At 40.2% G+C, this 17,701-nt stretch overlaps 1 protein-coding gene across 1 annotated transcript in view; it reads left to right on the top strand.

Moving 5' to 3' along the window:
- The window catches only part of nell2a (neural EGFL like 2a), a 59,085-nt gene that overhangs the window by 22,217 nt on the left and 19,167 nt on the right, over positions 1-17,701 (top strand). The window contains exons 13-15 of the mRNA XM_042111124.1: positions 1,037-1,162; positions 10,767-10,889; positions 14,935-15,030. Coding sequence (XP_041967058.1) covers positions 1,037-1,162; positions 10,767-10,889; positions 14,935-15,030 — 345 coding nt within the window. The remainder of the gene's footprint in view (positions 1-1,036; positions 1,163-10,766; positions 10,890-14,934; positions 15,031-17,701) is intronic.

Below are 17,701 nucleotides of genomic sequence, written 5' to 3'. Positions count from 1 at the left end.
GTTTTTGTTTTTTTGAGCATTTCATTCTAATTGTCTAAACAGGAGGACATGTAGCATGGTGCCTTTTAGGTTATTGTTTATTCATTTGTTTGTTGGCAGCGGCTCCAGAATCCTGGTTTACTTTTGTTTCCTCCCCATTGCTGTGTGCGTGGAGATTGGTAGAGTTTAATTGGAATCCGCTGCTTGGTTTACCCTTGAACAAAGTGTGTCTGAGGCTCAGACGATTCACATAGGTGTGACTTTGATTGATTCCTCTTTGGTAGAGAGTGAGGCAGAGAAAGGGAGAAGGAGGAGGAAAGAAAAACAACAGAACAGGCGCTTTCTATTAATTTATCTTTCTGTGCAAGCAGCTCGACCCAGATAATTTTACCCAGAGATAAAAGCGGCCACCAATTTCTCATGGCCTCTTTTAATTTGTTTATTAGTTATTTATTTATTTAGCGGAGGTTCATTGAATACTGTCTCACAGTAGGTGATTTAGGGGAGTGGAACACACATGACTATGGGCCCTGTCCATCTCAAATGCATGTGTGTGTGTGTTTAAAACAGAAGGCCTTAGCTTAATAACACAGCACACAATGGCAGAATGCATGTACAATGCCAGTGGGGGGTGATTGCAATGTGCAGAATTAAGCTGGCTCTCTCTGCATCCACATCTGCCTAAAAAAAAAACAAGGTTACTCTTACCATGGCAGGAGAGAACAACAATGTGCATTAAGTGAATAATTCCCAAGTGAGTGAAGGACACAGCTGTTTTTAATGAGGACTTTCTTTCAGCGCCTTTTAAGGAAGGGGAACCTTGAGGATTTCAATACAGGTGGGCCCAGGGTGTGCTTAAATTCATTTAAATCAAAGAGTGGAGTCAGAGATAATGTTCTGTTGAAACTGATAAATACGCTGCTTCTCTACCAAAAATTCTGAAATGGCCTTCGCCTCAGTGCTTCGTTACTTCTCAAACTTCAGTGTGAAAAGAAAAAAGTTTCAAACTTTTCTCTTTCTCCGCATAGTTGAGTTTAAGTGGTGTTTTTTCCTACAGATATCGATGAGTGTGCTGAGGGGAAGCACTACTGCCGTGAGAACACAATGTGTGTCAACACTCCCGGATCCTTCATGTGCATCTGCCACACTGGCTACATCAGGATCGATGATTACTCCTGTACAGGTAAGAGTAGCCTGGATACCAGTTGGAGTTCAATCACTAACGTTTGGTAATGACGTATGTTAACCACGGGGGACACAACGATAACGATAGGTTTGCAACTTAAACGTAATCGCTCTCAGGAACACCCTCTGTTCGCTGGTTGGTTCGGAGACAAGTTGCCGAAGTAAACAAAGTGAACGAGAAGTATTCCAGATGGAGTACTGTAGGGAAATGTAAATGAGTGGAAGTACGTAGACGGGTGGAGTCAAGCTAAGGTAAGAGACCATTCCACATCAACCATATTCAGCTGAACACCAGTCTGCTCTTAGCTCACTCTCTGCCAGACAGTTGTCTTGTGAGTAGTGAGTTGATACTAAGACTGTCTGTATGGAACTGCTGATGTATTTGAATTCATTGTTATGACTTAGGACCCCACCTTGTAGTAGACATAATTGTTATGCTATTTTGTTTGAGTGCAAGAGTGAATGCAGTGTAACAACATGCATTACTGTATTATGATGTGTTTTTTTTTATCTAGGAAATAATTTGTGATTCTGTACATAGCTTATGAATAAAGTAGGGATGCACCGATTAGATGTCGATACCAATGTTTAGCAAGTAACAATTTGGCTGCAAACCGATGCAGATACCAATATTTTGTTAATGCATTTTTTATTTAATTTATTTTGTGAAGAAAAATAGTGAAGAAACTGACAGGAAGCAAAACTACAGGAGCCAGTTTTTTTTAATTTTGTACTCCAGCAAATTTGAGCTAATTAGATTGCCAGCAACGTATTTCAACAAAGATGCAATTGCTATTTTTGAGAAGTCAAGCAGATAAGAATGGACAGAGAAATTTGACTTAAAATAGCCGTTTTTGTCATAGATTTGCACGGTGCGGAGACTGTTTGTGTGACACATCTTGTGCTACTGAGAGACATACAGTACTGTACATCCGCAAAAACACCAACATGCACAACTGCATGACCATATGGCACAGCTGTGTATTTAGGCGTATACTGGGGTCTTTCAGGGCTTCACAGTATCATCTCTGAATGCCCCTGTCTGCACATAACACAACATAGTCTTACCTATTGCAGAATTGATGCAACATAGCAGATAAGCATCAGCCACTGCCATCGGTAAATGTCATATACATTTGCCGATATTGGCCAATACTAATGTTGGGCAGATATATCGGTGCATCCCTAGAATAAAGTATTATTTGTGAAAACAGATAATGGTCAGCTCCCAAAGACAGCATCCAGACAGAAAAGTTTAACTTTTAACATTTTTTGAATGTGTTGGGGTACAGTAGGTTGCTCAAGGCTTGTACCATCAAAGCTTCCACAGACAGTTACACTTCAATCTAATAATGGAATGCTAAGAGAATTTGTTTCTTTTTTTCACCACACTCTTTTTGTTCTTTAAACATTGAATCACTGTAGCTTTGGGTCAGATCTATCTTCTTTGCTTTAGCATCCTGTCTATTAGGTTTTAGTCATTCCAGCGCCCAGCTGAACACGCTGACACAGTGATTGCTCACATGTTGCAGAGTTTGCTCTTGGTCTGTTTTTGCTTTGACTTCGACACAAAAGGGTGGCTGGTGCTGTAATATTGCTTTCTCTCCCTCTTGGCCTCTTACTCGAGAGCTTTTAATGAAACGCGCGTTTGGAACCTGGTCCTGAATGTGACTTTGCACTCAGGACCAAAGCCAGGTGTTGTTGGTTTTGAAGTAATGGAGATGCATTTTAGAGAATGTGGGAAAAGCTACAGCACAATTGTTTTTGGGCTTGTAGTTTCAAGTAAATGCACCCTCAGCAGAAAAGAAACACAAATAAAAGACTATAACCTTTACTGTTTGTCAAAGAAAGACAACATGATTAGCCTCACACACTGACCTGTTTGGTTGCATTTAGTTTTAAAGACAGGCTTTTGATAAGATTTAGACAAATAGTGTAGATCCGAGTATTTATTAGACATTGTGTTACCTTTTTAATTCAGAGCAGTTCACTGCTATTCATTGAAGTAATTTGCTGATGAATGAAATCCCTGTATACTGCGTCTCAGTGGAAGAGCACAGTGCATTTCCTTCCAAAAAAATGATGCCGGCTCTCAGCAGATGCTAAACGCGCACGCACACACACACACACACACACACACACACACACACACACACACACACACACACACACACACTTTTCCAGCTTTCAGCTTTGTGCCAGAGGATTTACTTCCCGTAATGTCCCACTGTGCCCCCCTCCTCAAATACTGTAATGAATTTCAGACCAAGATTGTTCATATTAGCACCTTATGACTCCCTATGTTTTGCTGACAGTTAACAGTTGACATGAGTTCATATTCAGCTGCCTTGATGAAGCCATGGCTCAGCGGTTTTCAGTGTATGTCACATTCACACACATCTTCACACGGCATTGTCTCTGAGTAACATCAGTCTGGCCAGTGTGATTTCACATCATAGCAGTCAGTTATTGTTCTTTTTCAGTCACTGGCAATCCCCTCTAAAAAGCTGGAGGGAAACTGGCAGGCTGAGTTGGAAAAGAAAGGAAAAGTAGGGACAGAACTACTGATGACAAAAAAAATGTTTTTGAAGAACTTTTTGAAGACCCTTTCATAACAGCTCAAGAGGAATTCTCTACAGAGAAATTAATTTAAGTCGTTTGAAAAATGAAACCCAAGTTATTATTTATTCACTTTTGGTATGCCTTTGGAGAGACAAATAATTTCATTGTGTGATTTCTCTGATATGCTGGAGAGATTAATAATGAAGGCGAGGCGATGTAATCTAGCTGCAGTAATTTAACATAGATCACGTGCCTGTGAGCTGCAGGAGTTCTAGACTTGGTTATGTATCTCCCTATAAAAGTCAATTTATGTGATTAAAGTGGGCTTTCTGTGCAGCTGATATAGCGACTTCTGTAAGAGACGCTACAGTAAAATGGCTGTCATCTTCAACGTGACTTACTGAGATGCTGCTATACGTGCGTAATAATTGTTCCTGCATATACTGTGAAATATTGCCTGTAGGCCTGTAAGGTCTAATGTGGAAGAGTATGATTTATTACACTTTAAATAGCCTGAGATGAATAACCTGTTTGGATTGCATCACGACCAGTGTTGGAAATTGACCATTTATTACTGGTATGTCCTAATGAATTCATGTGGGAGGGGGTAAAAAAGTTCAGTGTGTTGTAAAAGGGTGAATCTACTCAAGGCTGATGCAAGCCTAAGCAATGAAAGTGATCTTGGATATTTGTGCTGAAACTCTACATGTATATGGAGTGCCATAATGGATTATAGGTGTGTAGCCAGCGAAAGCTAATAAGACCTGCCCTAATAATATAGTATAAGTTTTTTTTTTTATTCAGTAGTGATGTCATATTAGCTCAAGGTACTGATTATTTCAAATAAGCGGGGAGTGGTAAAGAGAATCTTCAAAAGAACACTGAGAAAAGGAAACTTTTTTAATTGTTTTGGAGCTTTGGAGCTTGGACTGTGATGCCACAGAGAGTTGTTGCAGTGTGGATACAAACCCACAGTGTGGATACAAACCCACCATACTGCCACTCTTTTCAACTTCTGAATCTCTTTGAAACATCTCAAAGCACAAAGCAGAGAGAAGTGGCTATGTGTTTGGATGAAAACAGTGGACTTTTTTAACTGTATCAAGTATCGGGTCAATTGGGTGCCTGTAAAGTTGCCAGAAGTAGGCCAAATTGGTATACTACTAGCTGTAGCAAACAAGGCATATAGAGTACAAGCAATAACAGAAAAGGAATATACATGAAGTATCAAAGGTATTTGATATTTTTTCAGATTGATAAGGCAAAAAGGAAAAGTGTTTCGTCACACCCAATGTACTGTCACAAAACACCAATCAGACTTGTCCATTGGAAACAAGGAGCAGTTATTGCTCATGTTCCTTAGCTCACCAAGTCTGCCCTTTCTGGGCATTGGAGTCTACTGAAGGACTCTCTTGTGACAGTATGTTCAATGATCATCCAATCTCATTTGGAAATATGTTCTACATTAGCTCTAGTCACTGCTTATAGTCATGACATGACAGGAACATTATGCACATTCATTGTAATACTGACAATGAGTTTCTTTGAAGTATGTGAAATCTAGTTGAAATTACTTTCCATTTTCTCAGACAAATTAGAGGGTTTGGGGTTATTTTTTTGCTTTTGCTTTGCTAGCGCTAGTCTTTGATTGCAATGCTTTAGAGTTTTGTTTTCAAGAACTCAATATGTGTCTGCAGTCCTCTCTACACACCAGTTTAGCACAAAAAACCTCTCTCTTTCCTAGTCCACATACTGGAAGTTGGGACGCAGCAGTTGGGACATTACTTTGTCTTGGCCATTCAATCGGAAGTGTGTGTGTGTGTGTGGGGGGTGCTCTTGCAGTCTGCCAACAGGATGGCTAAATAGAAAGATTTTCCTCTATATGGGAGAACCATTTTAGGCTCTAGCCAACTTTTAATTGGATGGAACCCATACTCCTGGGATTATTCAGCCTGTTTAGAAGCTCTTTATAACAGTCCCAGGTTCTCTAGCCATGTGAAAGGGAGCTGGTAAATAGCTCCTGCTTCCGGAAGCTTGTTTAAATTCAGGAAGGCTCCTCATTTACATGGATGCGCAGAGCTCTGTGGCCTCAGGTACAGTAATTAATGAGGAGTGGACATCTGTTTGGTTTGGACGGCAATCCAAAGGGATCAACCATTTCCCAGAGTAGTTCCAGGTAAATTGCGGGAAAGCTCTATAAAAGATAGAACCAGTGATGTATTATCCAAGTATGTATTAAGACACCAACTTCTGATGAATTGCAGCGATCTTTTCATCCCCTGGGATCAAAGCAATTAGTGGTAGATTGCAGACTGCAGCAGTTTGTTCTCCCGGGTGACAGAGATAATATAGTTATATTGATAATGCTTTGATTTACCCAACCATTTGTGACCAGGACTGTATCTGCAGGTGACATGATAGTTGGAGCAGCTTAATATGACCTCAGTAAAATTGAAGGGTGAAGGTCGGGCTTTTCACATTCACCTCCAGCTACAAAATGATGACACTGGGAAGATGATTGCTCAATACAGCCCTTGCTGTATTGGCCACTGCAGTATAGATGCCTCTTAAATGTAAGAAAAGCTCATGTTTGCTTTAGAGATAAAACACTTCTACTCTGTGATTACAGTTTCATCATCCTTACCAAACATCTTTCTTTCCCAGAGATTAAAAGCACACAGCATGATGCAACCTCGTGTTTGTTGTGAGAAGCAACCTCGGTTTTGAGTATTATTAGTGTGATCATGCAGCTTTTCTCTTTATATGGCAGTGGATGAATAGGGTGCAGCTATCGTCCACCGCTCTCCATCGCAAAAAAAAAAATGGCCCTAACACCCAAGCACGAGTTTCCCCTTGAACACGAAGGTCAAGATCTCCCCCCTTTTCTGTAAAGAAGAGCCTAGGGTGCCCTCTGCTCGCAGAGATTAACGTCTAATCCTTGAAAGGTAGGGTGCTGGGTGCGTGGCCCCTTTGAATGTTATTAAAAGGCCTGTCCTGAGGTGTGTGGCGCCACTTTAATCTGGTGATAGCAGAGCCACCCAGCCTCTGCCGAGGGGAGGCGGGAGAGCGGTGGTTGCCGCGGTGGCTAGGCTGTCTAGATTAAAGAGCCATCTCTCGGAGAGAGAGTATGGCATCTCCAGAACACTAGGTTACATTGTGATTTATTCATTTGACAGACACTTTTATCCAAAAGGAATCGTAAGCAAGGTACGGAACAAGGAAGACGCTGATAGAGGAGAAAACAGAAGGTTTTGGTTTTGTGAGACAAAGCATGTCTATAAGCCACACCTCAATTTAGCTGGATTCTAATGGCAGGTAGAAGTGACTGAAGAAAGTGCAAAACTGAAAATGGAAGGGAAGGGATTTTTTATTTACATAAAGCAAATTGGAGATTGGATTGGTCAAAACAAACAAAGGGAATTGCTGAAGATTTAGGTCTTATGTTTGCGCGTCCTAAACTCTCCCCAGGTGCAGAAAAAGAGGCACACAGGTTTGCCATTGATCGAGTGCCCATTTCCACGTGTGTGGCGTCCCACGAGCTGCATTCTAAATGCTCCTGTCCGCCACAGGCCCTCGGATGTATTGATGCTTCGTTTCCATTCTTGTCCACGTGCAAACACAGGCACACAATGCACCGCAGCCCAAAGCCTGCTGCTCCTTCCAACAGTTGGAGGGGAGCACACACACACACACACACACACAACTCGGTTTTCCCTGGCGACTGCCTGTACATAATTGATTGTTTATCTGTCTGGAGCATGAGCGACAGCAGTGAGGGGAGTTGGAGCATGGGGCCCACATTTGATTGGCGGGATGAGTCCTTGTCATGCAGAGACGATTCTGCCATCCTGTCGATTTTTCAGACTGACGGCACGCTAAGTTCAGGTCCCACAGGCGTGAGCAGATGTGACCTTGGGCTAATCTCTTTTTTTTCCCCCTTCCTTGGGCGACATTTCATTTCTGTTCCATTTCCTGGCTGGGTGATGGAAGGGGTTTTGAAGACTGTTTTAATGCAAACCAGTGGATGGCGTGTGAGGAGGCTGCCATAAAGTAATTGTAAATGCCTTCTCTGTCCCGTCAAATGCACCTCATGTTCAGAAGCGATCACCCAAGTGTCACTCACAATTTAGATGAGTCACTGTACTCTCCGAATATGGCATGCCACGGTTTTATAAAATGGAAATTAACCTGTTCTTGCCTTATCACGCCATGCGGATATGGATGTAACTGCGCCTTCCAAACATGCACCCACACCCATGCATTTCCATTTGATGTGGTCAGTGATAAGAGTGATAATGTGCTAATATGAATACTGACATAATCATTTAACTGGTGCAGTCCTTCCATACAGTATGTCACAGTGTCCTAGGCGTAGGTATACCATAAACGTATGTACTGTATGTATGCATGTACTGTGTATACATACAGTATATGTAATACAGGTTGCTACAGTATGCAATAGGTACTTTCAGTATGTATTCATAGAGGTGTGCCTTTTTTAATCCCCAAATAATTTGTAGGTATGTGTTACTAAAATATACATGCAGCGAGGAAAAAAAGTATTGAACAAGTCAATTTTTTTTTAGTAAGTATACTTTCAGTGACGCTATTCGCATTACATTTTCACCGGACATTAGTATTAACTTAGGTAATCCACACATATATAAAAATCCAAACATTAATGTCTAAAAGTAGAGTTATGAGTAAGAAAGTGGAATGGCACAGGGAGAAATTATTGAACAGCTAAGAAAAAGCAGTACACAAAGGCAAGGAACAAACTGGAATCTATAAGTAGAGAAATTATCCCTCCTATCTGCGCAAATTGATATAAGCTGGGTTAGTACATACTGGTGGGCTATAAAAAGGTTTTTTGTTACCAAGGTGTCACACAAGAAACATTTCATGATGGGTAAAAGCAAAGAGCTCTCCCAAGACCTTTGCAACCTTATTGTTGCAAAACATATCAATGGAACAGGTTACAGATGCATTTCAAAACTTCAGAATCATCCAGCAAGCAGTATTGGAGCCATTATCTGCAAGTGGAAGGAACATCACTACATCATCAACTGGCCATGCGCAGGATCTCCTCGCAAGATTTCTGACCAGGAAGTCAGAAGGATAGTCAGAAGAGTAGCCCAAGAGCCAAGGACCACTTGGAGAAAGCTCCAGAAAGACTTGGAGGCAGCAGGTACATTTGTTACAGAGAAAATCATAGGTAATGCAACCACTGCCATGGCCTCTATGCACGCTCAGCCCACATGACTCTATTGCTGAAGAAAAACATGTGAAAGCTCGTTGAAAGTTTACTACACAACATTTGGACAATCCTATGAAATACTGAGAGAATGTATTCTGGTCAGGCGAGAGCAAAATTGAACTTTTCGGATGTCATACTACACACTATATTTGGAGGAGAAATGGCACTGTGCATCACCCTAAAAATACCCTACCAACAGTGAGGTTTGGAGGTGGTGGCATCATGGTGTGGGCTGTTTTTCATCTCATGGTACTGGCAGACTTCATACAGTTGAAGGAATGATGAATGGAGTCATTTTGTTCCGGGAGAATCTTTACATCCACCAGGATGATGAGGATGAGACATGGCTAGACCTTCCAGCAGGACAATGATCCAAACCATTCAGCAAAGGAAACTCTCAATTGGTCTCAGAGAAAGGAAATCAAGGCCCTGACTTCAATCCAATTGAACAGTTTTGGAAGTTAACTAAAGATCAGGATTCACAAGAGGGACCCCTGGAATCTTCAATATTAAAGGACTATCTGTTTTAAAGAATGGGCCAAAATCACACCAGAATACTGTGACTGATTAGTTTCGTCATACAGGAAATGCCTTGAAGCTGTCATTACGAATAAAGGCTTTTCCACAAAGTATTTAAGAAATTTCAGCAGGCATGTTCAATACTTTTTTCCTGTGTCATTCCACTTTATTACACATAACTCTACCTATGGACTTTAATGTTTTTTTTTTATATGGGTGGATTATCAGAGTTAATACTAATGTCTGGTGAAAATTTCATGCAAATAGCCTCATTGGAAGTATACTTACTGAAAAAAATGTTGACGTGTTCAATACTTATTTTCCCCGCTGTATCCTAAAATAAGGCAGCTATTGCTGTCAAAAAAGAAAACTATATCATTCAATGCAACGTCAGTTCTGTTTTGTAGCATAGGCAGACAGTGGAGGGCAATTTATTTTCCGGAGTGTTTGGGTTCCGTGTGGAGAAGGAAGAAGAAGACGTTCTGTTTCTTTCTTTCTTTTTTTATTTGCTTGTACACCTGAGGATATTCAGATGAGATCACTGCTGTTGGGATGCTGATGATTCACCCTCAGTAGGCTTCTTCATGTGTCACCCACCTCTGTGTCTGCCTGACTCCTCTTCAAAACACGTTTGTACCAAAATAACTCGAGTGGAAGTGCAGAACATTCAACAGCGTCCCGCAAAGAGAGATGTTTTTTAATGGCAGCCTGGGTGGTGAGGTGCCTGTGGTTAGTGGCTGATCTCACATTCTTATTCCACAGAAACAGTATTTATGGCCTATAAAAAAAAGTGGTTAAATGTTCAACTCGAGAAAAAAGATGAGATAAAAAGGAAAAAACTTCATTGATCTCTGATCTCTTAGTGATAGTAGTAATTATAAGCTACATTCGCAAGTTTTAATTCCTTGCTCTGAGTGTGGGACGCCTACAGTTGAGCTTTTATTTTTGTTGGTGGGTGGATATTTAAAGTCTTTTGTATGGATTGGATTTTAGATTATAGTGATTTCTTATTCATTACATGTGTTCTTCTTTTTTATTTATCTGTTTTTCTTTTAAGAGGGATATGTAGATGAAGTCTTGTTGGAGATTAAGTTGTTTGCACTTGTTACATGGAATTATTTGTCATGCTCAGATGTATTTATTTTGTGTGGTTACCTGTTTGGAGACATCCCAACCCAATCATTGCCTTAAAAGAATTGGAGGGAGTTGGGGAGTTGTTGCGGTGCCTGCATCAGCATTTCTCTTCTCTCCCCCTCTCTTTTAGAGCATGATGAATGTGCAACTGGTCTCCACAACTGCGACGAGAACGCGCTCTGCTTCAACACTGTGGGAGGGCATAGCTGCTCCTGCAAACCTGGTTACATTGGCAACGGCACTGTCTGCAGAGGTAGGGGCCTCCATATATGTATATGTATATGTATGTGTCTCTGGGGAATGTATATCATCGTATGCCAGCTGGTATGTGTGTCCATGTAGTAGTCTCTGTGGTGTGCTCAAAACATAAAGCTGTATCTACAGTGTACAGTATATAGTGCTGGAGCCAGATGTTATAAGGTCTTACATAGGCATTATGCAAAGAACTCTCATCACCTATTACTCTGAGTGTTACAAAGTAGCTTGTGCAAAATGAAGGCCCATTTTTTCCACACTTTAAAATATGAATATGTTGAGCATGACATACTCATAAGTTACCTTCACCAAAAAGACAAAAATGGGTTGTCAGTGCTCAGCTGGATTGGTACTAAAAAATGGAGTCATTGAAGCAATGTGTGGCTGAGAAGTTATTATGACCACCGCGCAGCGAATCGGCGGTCATATAAGTTTAGTCAGATTTTTTCTTTTTCTTTTTTTTTTTTCTTTTTCGCATGGCCAAATTTCCGTCAAGGATTCCCGGGACACTGAAAGACCGGGGTGCACAAAACTTGGTGGGCATGTAGCCCCACAAGGATAACATGGAACCATCGTTTTTTGTTTTGATCTGTAGCCCCCCCGCTGGACTGGACCCCCCGAAAGGAGGGTAGGGCGGACACAGTTTTCTGTGAATATCTCGAAAACGTGGGGTTTAGGAGGACCACCTTTTTTGTATGTTGAACTTGAGGGGCCATGTCAACCCATTCCATAACCACTCATTTCATGTATAGCGCCACCTAGTTAAAAATGAAAAAGTAAAAATGTTGTAATCGCAGGTATCTGTGACCTAACATGGTCAAAACTGCATGAAATTGGAAGTGTAGGATCAGTATGACACCCTCTGAATGCACGCCAAGTTTCATGGAATTCCGTTCATGGGGGGTCATACAATAAATTCATTTATGTTACTGTACACCAACTGGCCTGTAGGTGGCCGGACACAGTTTTCTGTGAATATCTCGAGAACCGTAGGGCCTAGGAGGACCACCTTTTTTTGTATGTTGGTCTTAAGGGGCCATGTCAACCCATCCCATTACCACTCAATTCATGTATAGCGCCACCTAGTTAAAAATTAAAAAGCAAAAAATGAGGTGTTGTAATCACAATATCTCTGGCTGACATGGTCAAAACTGCATGAAATTGAAAGTGTAGGATCATTATGACACCCTCTGAATGCATGCCAAGTTTCGTGGATTTTCGTTCATGGGGGGCCACACAATAAATTAATTTATGTGTACATTTAGTGACCGTACACCAACAGAGTTTTCTGTGAATATCTTGAGAACCGTAGGGCCTAGGATGACCAATTCTTTGCGTATGTTTACCTCCAGGGGTCATGTTAACCCATTCCATATGCACATATGTGCATAAACAGATATTCACACACACACATACATTCACAGTAGAAATATGTACTAGGGGTGTGAATCTCTCATGTAAAAGACGATACGATTCACATCTAGATAAATGGGCACGATTCGATACAAGAAAAGATACACCTTCATAAAAAACGATTCAGTACGATTTGAATGGAAAGCATTCTGAAAGATTTTTTTATCATTTGCTTAAGGTGCACATTCATTTTGTATTATCAATTATCATGGTCATGTCAATTAGGCAAAAAAATGTGTGAATATGATTATCTAAACTGAGGTTTGTATCATATACTGTATTGAAATGAAAAAAGAATAGTCTACATTTCAGTCAAACACAGCAGCCAAATACAACATAAAAATACATTTTTATAGACTTTATAGATTTTATAGAGTTATATCTGATTGTTTTCAAGGAGCTGTAGCCTATTGTTGAGGTAACAATACCGAAATAAAATGAAACAGTGCTTAAGACAATCTTGGCCTTTTCTCAGATAGCCTACAAGAACAAAATAGGCCTAGCCTACTGAACTGGGCCTATTTTGTTCCAAGTCTGAGTGAATATGAACAAAATAATAATAATTTGTGCATCGTTTTAGCAGCAAGGGCCAAATTATTTTTTAACATTAAGGAAATCCCTTCATAAAACGTAAGGCTACTCTACAGACTATCGTTGCCGTTTAGGAATGCTATAGTAAGTGTTTAATTTCACGCTGGATTTTGAAAAACAAAAGAGTAAAAACTGTCAAAGAAACGACCGAGTGCGAGTTGTCACGTGCTTAAGTTGCAGTAGATGTATGGGTAATGAAGTCCTTCGACAACTTTGGGCAATGAGTGTAGCCCAAAACGAACTTCATTACCCACAAATCCGTGCCACGTGTAGTTTCAAAACAGGAAGTGGGATGAACGTGCTGCTTGCAACGTAAATTCTGAGCGAGCAGAAAAGGTTGTGAACCGATTCGTAACAAGTGAATCGATATAACGACCGGTTCATTTCAGTTTTATTCCGATACGGGGCTTAACATATCGATGTAGCCGTATCTTACACGTTAAAAACGGATACCGATACGTATCGGTTAATCTTTACACCCCTAATATGTACGCATGCATGCACATGCACACACACAGGCACAGGCACACACACACACACACACACACACACACACACACTCATAAACACGTACACGCACACATGCACACAATTCAAGAATTTCTAAGAATTATGAACAGGCAAGATGGGGGTGGGGTTGTATAAAATATATTTTACATGTGAAATCTATGAACTAATCATGTTTTAGTTAGTACTTGGATAAGAAACCTCCTTGGAAGAGTAGGTTCCTGCTGGAAGTGGTGTTGGTGGCTGGCCAGTAGGTGGCACTCTTCCCTGTGGCCAAAAGCCACCAAACAAATATCAATCCCAATGTCCTATTGCAGTGACACTGTACTGCAGATGTTTTCCTTTGCATGAATGTTAAATTGAGGTTGTTAAAGTTGTTAAAGATCCCATGGCACTTATCGCAAAGAGTAGGTGGTTCCCTGATTTGCTTTATTTATGTTCACATACATAAAGACACACACATAAAAACACACACACACACATACACACACACACACACAAAGACACGTAAACACACACACACTACACATACATGCACACACACGACACGCACAAACACGCACACAAACATAAACGCACATAAACACACACACACATGCACCCATACAAACACACCTACAGTACATGCACACACGCACGCACGCACGCACGCACGCACACACAAAAAACACACACAAAACACATATACACAAAAACAACCACACACTCTGTACACACTCAATTACAAACACACAAAAAAGGAAATGTAGGAAACACAATTTGACAAGCATGACTTATTTTTGTGGGAAAAATGTGCTGGACTGGGCGGCGGTCATATTTTGTACCGCTCTGCAGTACATCTAGTTGCTATCTGTGGTAACTGTGGTATAAGCAGAATAATAGCCTTCGGGGTGTCTTGATGTACTAAAATAATAGTCTGGGTGAGGAATAGTCCTCTGCACTTTTTAACGGCAGCCATAAGTCAATACATATATTTGACCATATTTGAACCTCACTAAACCTTTAATATTGGAAAAGTTTGGGTCCTGCAGACAAGGATAACGTTTCCATAATACGGATTGTATGTTCTATGCATAGTTCTTATTTTTCTGCTTTTGGTGTGTCAATAAAAATATGGATGGAGAAATAGTGTATCATTTTATTGGTTGATAAATATTTTCATCTTTGCATGCTGTTTAAGTTCATACCCTTCCCCTAGGACTCTGAACATTTATGCTGTTGGTGTATATGTCTTATATTTTGCATGCTATTAGGTATATAACACACCAGTAAGTTTTTTGCTGGTGCTCTGCTCCTGATAAAGCCTAGGAAGGAAGGAAAAGTGGTTTAATACACTCATTTACTTCTCTGCCATCTCTCTGGTGTGCTAAAAATATTGACTTTCGATAAAAGCACAATGCCAGGGCCATAAGCTATAATGATTTATAGCGTTAATTAAAATAAGGAACATTTGAATAATGAATGTACAGGCTTTCCATCACGTAAACAATGCAGCTGAGTGAGCAGTACTTGCCTCTTTGTTTGACCCACAGCTCTTTGTGACGGCTTGTGTCAAAATGGAGGAACGTGTGTCTCTCCCAACGCCTGCATTTGCCAGCAAGGCTTTACCGGAAAAAAGTGTGAAAAAGGTAAGAAGCTTTCTTTACCACCATCTCATTTTTCTCTTTCAATCTTTCTGGAGAATTTGCTTCCTTTGAGCCGAGGGAGCCAAAAGGTTGTTTGTCTTCAACAGACAGACAGACAGAGTACTTCATCTGCAAAGGAAAATTCCAGTATGACAGCAGCACAGAACTACAGTATGTGTGTGTGTGTGTGTGTGTGTGTGTGTGTGTGTGTGTGTGTGTATACTACCACTCAAACGTTTGGGGTCACTTAGAAATCTCCATTCCACTCCATTATAGACAGAATACCAGCCGAGATCAGTTGCATTGTCTTTTTTTCAGGGCAGCAGTTTTCAGATTACGTTATGTGCTTACATAATTGCAAAAGGGTTCTCGACTGTTGCAGAAAGAAATGGCTGATCTTTAATACAATATCTACTGTACATTGCTTCAGCAACCATTCACCCAATATTCCAAAGGCACATTCTGTTTACTAATCTGTTGATAAAAAGGCTAACTGAGAAAACATTGGAGAACCCTTATTATGTAAGCACATAATATACAGTATATACTGTATATATATATATATATATATATATATATATATATATATATATATATATATATGTGTGTGTGTGTGTGTGTGTGTGTGTGTGTGTGTGTGTATGTATATTGTGCATTGATACACATACTCCTTTCCTGGCACAGCGGGGAATTATTGTTGGTAGCCATTATGGTGGGGAGGAATGACCTCCTCTAGGGAGTCTGTAGTGTTTTTATTAGGCAATGTTGAGCAGCTTGTGCAACATCCTTCTCTCCACAGCCAGCTCTAGGTTCATGTTGATTTGTCAGTGTCTGGTGAAAACACCAAATATGATCTAGATGTTGATTTCCAAATACACTAAAGGTTGTTTTTCTTTCCTACCTTTTTTTTTTACTAAACAGCATAGTTGAACCTTCTTGAGATACGTATTGCCTGGAGTTTGACATATTTTGTACAGTGAGTACGGTTTTTGAAGCATCATAAAAGCATAAATTTACTTTTTTTTAATTTCCAGTCTTTGCTAATTTAATCTTATCTTAGATGTTCACAGGCTGTAGTGGAATTTGTGATCTCAGATAGTACTATAAAATCTTGTAGTGCAAATCATTTAAAAAAAAAAAAAATCTGTGCTACCACTTGAGGACTATTTTTCTCACATTCATCACCTGGTTTTGCCTTTTGGCTGCAAAGCCACCACATTCAGAGTTCAATTTAAATTCACATTTTTCATCGACTGCACATAATTAAGTTGTTTTTCAGCCATGCTGTATTGGGTTTTGAATTAGAACTTGAGTCACAGTGGCATTTTAATCAAGAATGAAAATAATTACAGTGGGTGATTGCATCAGATCTTGAAATATAACACTCCTTCTGCTAAGGGATTTTTAAGCATTAAAATACTACTTACCTCTCCGATTGTTTTCCTTTACCAAAATTAGAGTCTACTCTGCGCTGATATTGTGTGAGGCGGGCCACTCACTAGAGAGGGCGAATGGAAATCAGTCTACTCACCATCCTGCCTAGCCAAAACATCCTACTCATGCGTGCACCTATTGATTAAACACAAAGGACCTTTGAGAGGCAGCCCTGTATGCTGCCTGATTGAAACTCAATTGCTTTTCTTCACAACTGCACCCATAACATTGAGCTCACCCATCCGTCTCTCTTACACAGTTATGAACTCTGGGTGGCTTTTTTTTATTTATTTTTTTTATCAAAATGTGAGAAACCTCTTTTTTGTTGGATTGTTTGTTGTGAAGGATTTGTTTGCTGAGATCAAACCAGATGAGTTGAGGATGTTTGTTTTCAATGTGATTGTGCTTGTCTGTGGACTGATAAATAGGTTGAGTGAGGCACTGGAGGAGCTGTGTGCTCATAAGTAATCACAGAATTAAAGAAAACTACTGCGATGCGTGCCCCCAGGCACAAGCTATTTTTCATCGCCCTCCCAGCAGCTAATATCAAGATGGATTCCAATTCATCTAGTGTTGTTGTAAAGCGACACCAACTCCCACACCAAGAGGGCTACACAATGCATGCTCAGGCTACACATATGCACACACACACACACACACACACACACACACACACACACACACACACACACACACACACACACACACACACACACGCTATCTTAACTTTCTTACTTTATGTTAACTATTATGCACATAGTCCATACTCATATTCAACTGAAAATTGTCATGAAGGTAAACACACATACACACACACACAGCCACAATCAAGTTAAACCTAAAAAAACTCACTCTCCCAGTCTTGCACTTTCATGTACTGAGGGCCTTATTCCTTCCATAATCAACCATAGTAGTCTCCCAAGAATGTCAGGGGGATGCCTGCAGGACCAGCGTAATATGACTTTAAAAAGTGTCTCAATGCACTCCTCCTTTAGTAGACAGTTGGTAGAGTACACACACCTGTTCTCACAAGATACAGATAAGATTATCACATTATCAACATCAAAAACTGGTTGATTGGTTGAAAGGTGTGGCTTTGTGAAAGTAAACCTGGGATATTTTCAAATAAGTATTTTAACCAAAGCACATCTGTAGTAAATTAAATCATGAAAATGAAATATATATGCTTTCTCAAATCAGCTGTAAATAACATTTTAAATGGAATACATGCCCCCTAAAT

Source organism: Alosa sapidissima, chromosome 11 (assembly GCF_018492685.1).
Source record: "Alosa sapidissima isolate fAloSap1 chromosome 11, fAloSap1.pri, whole genome shotgun sequence".
NCBI classification, from domain to species: Eukaryota; Metazoa; Chordata; class Actinopteri; order Clupeiformes; family Clupeidae; genus Alosa; species Alosa sapidissima.
This window is presented reverse-complemented; position numbering and strand designations above follow the sequence as displayed.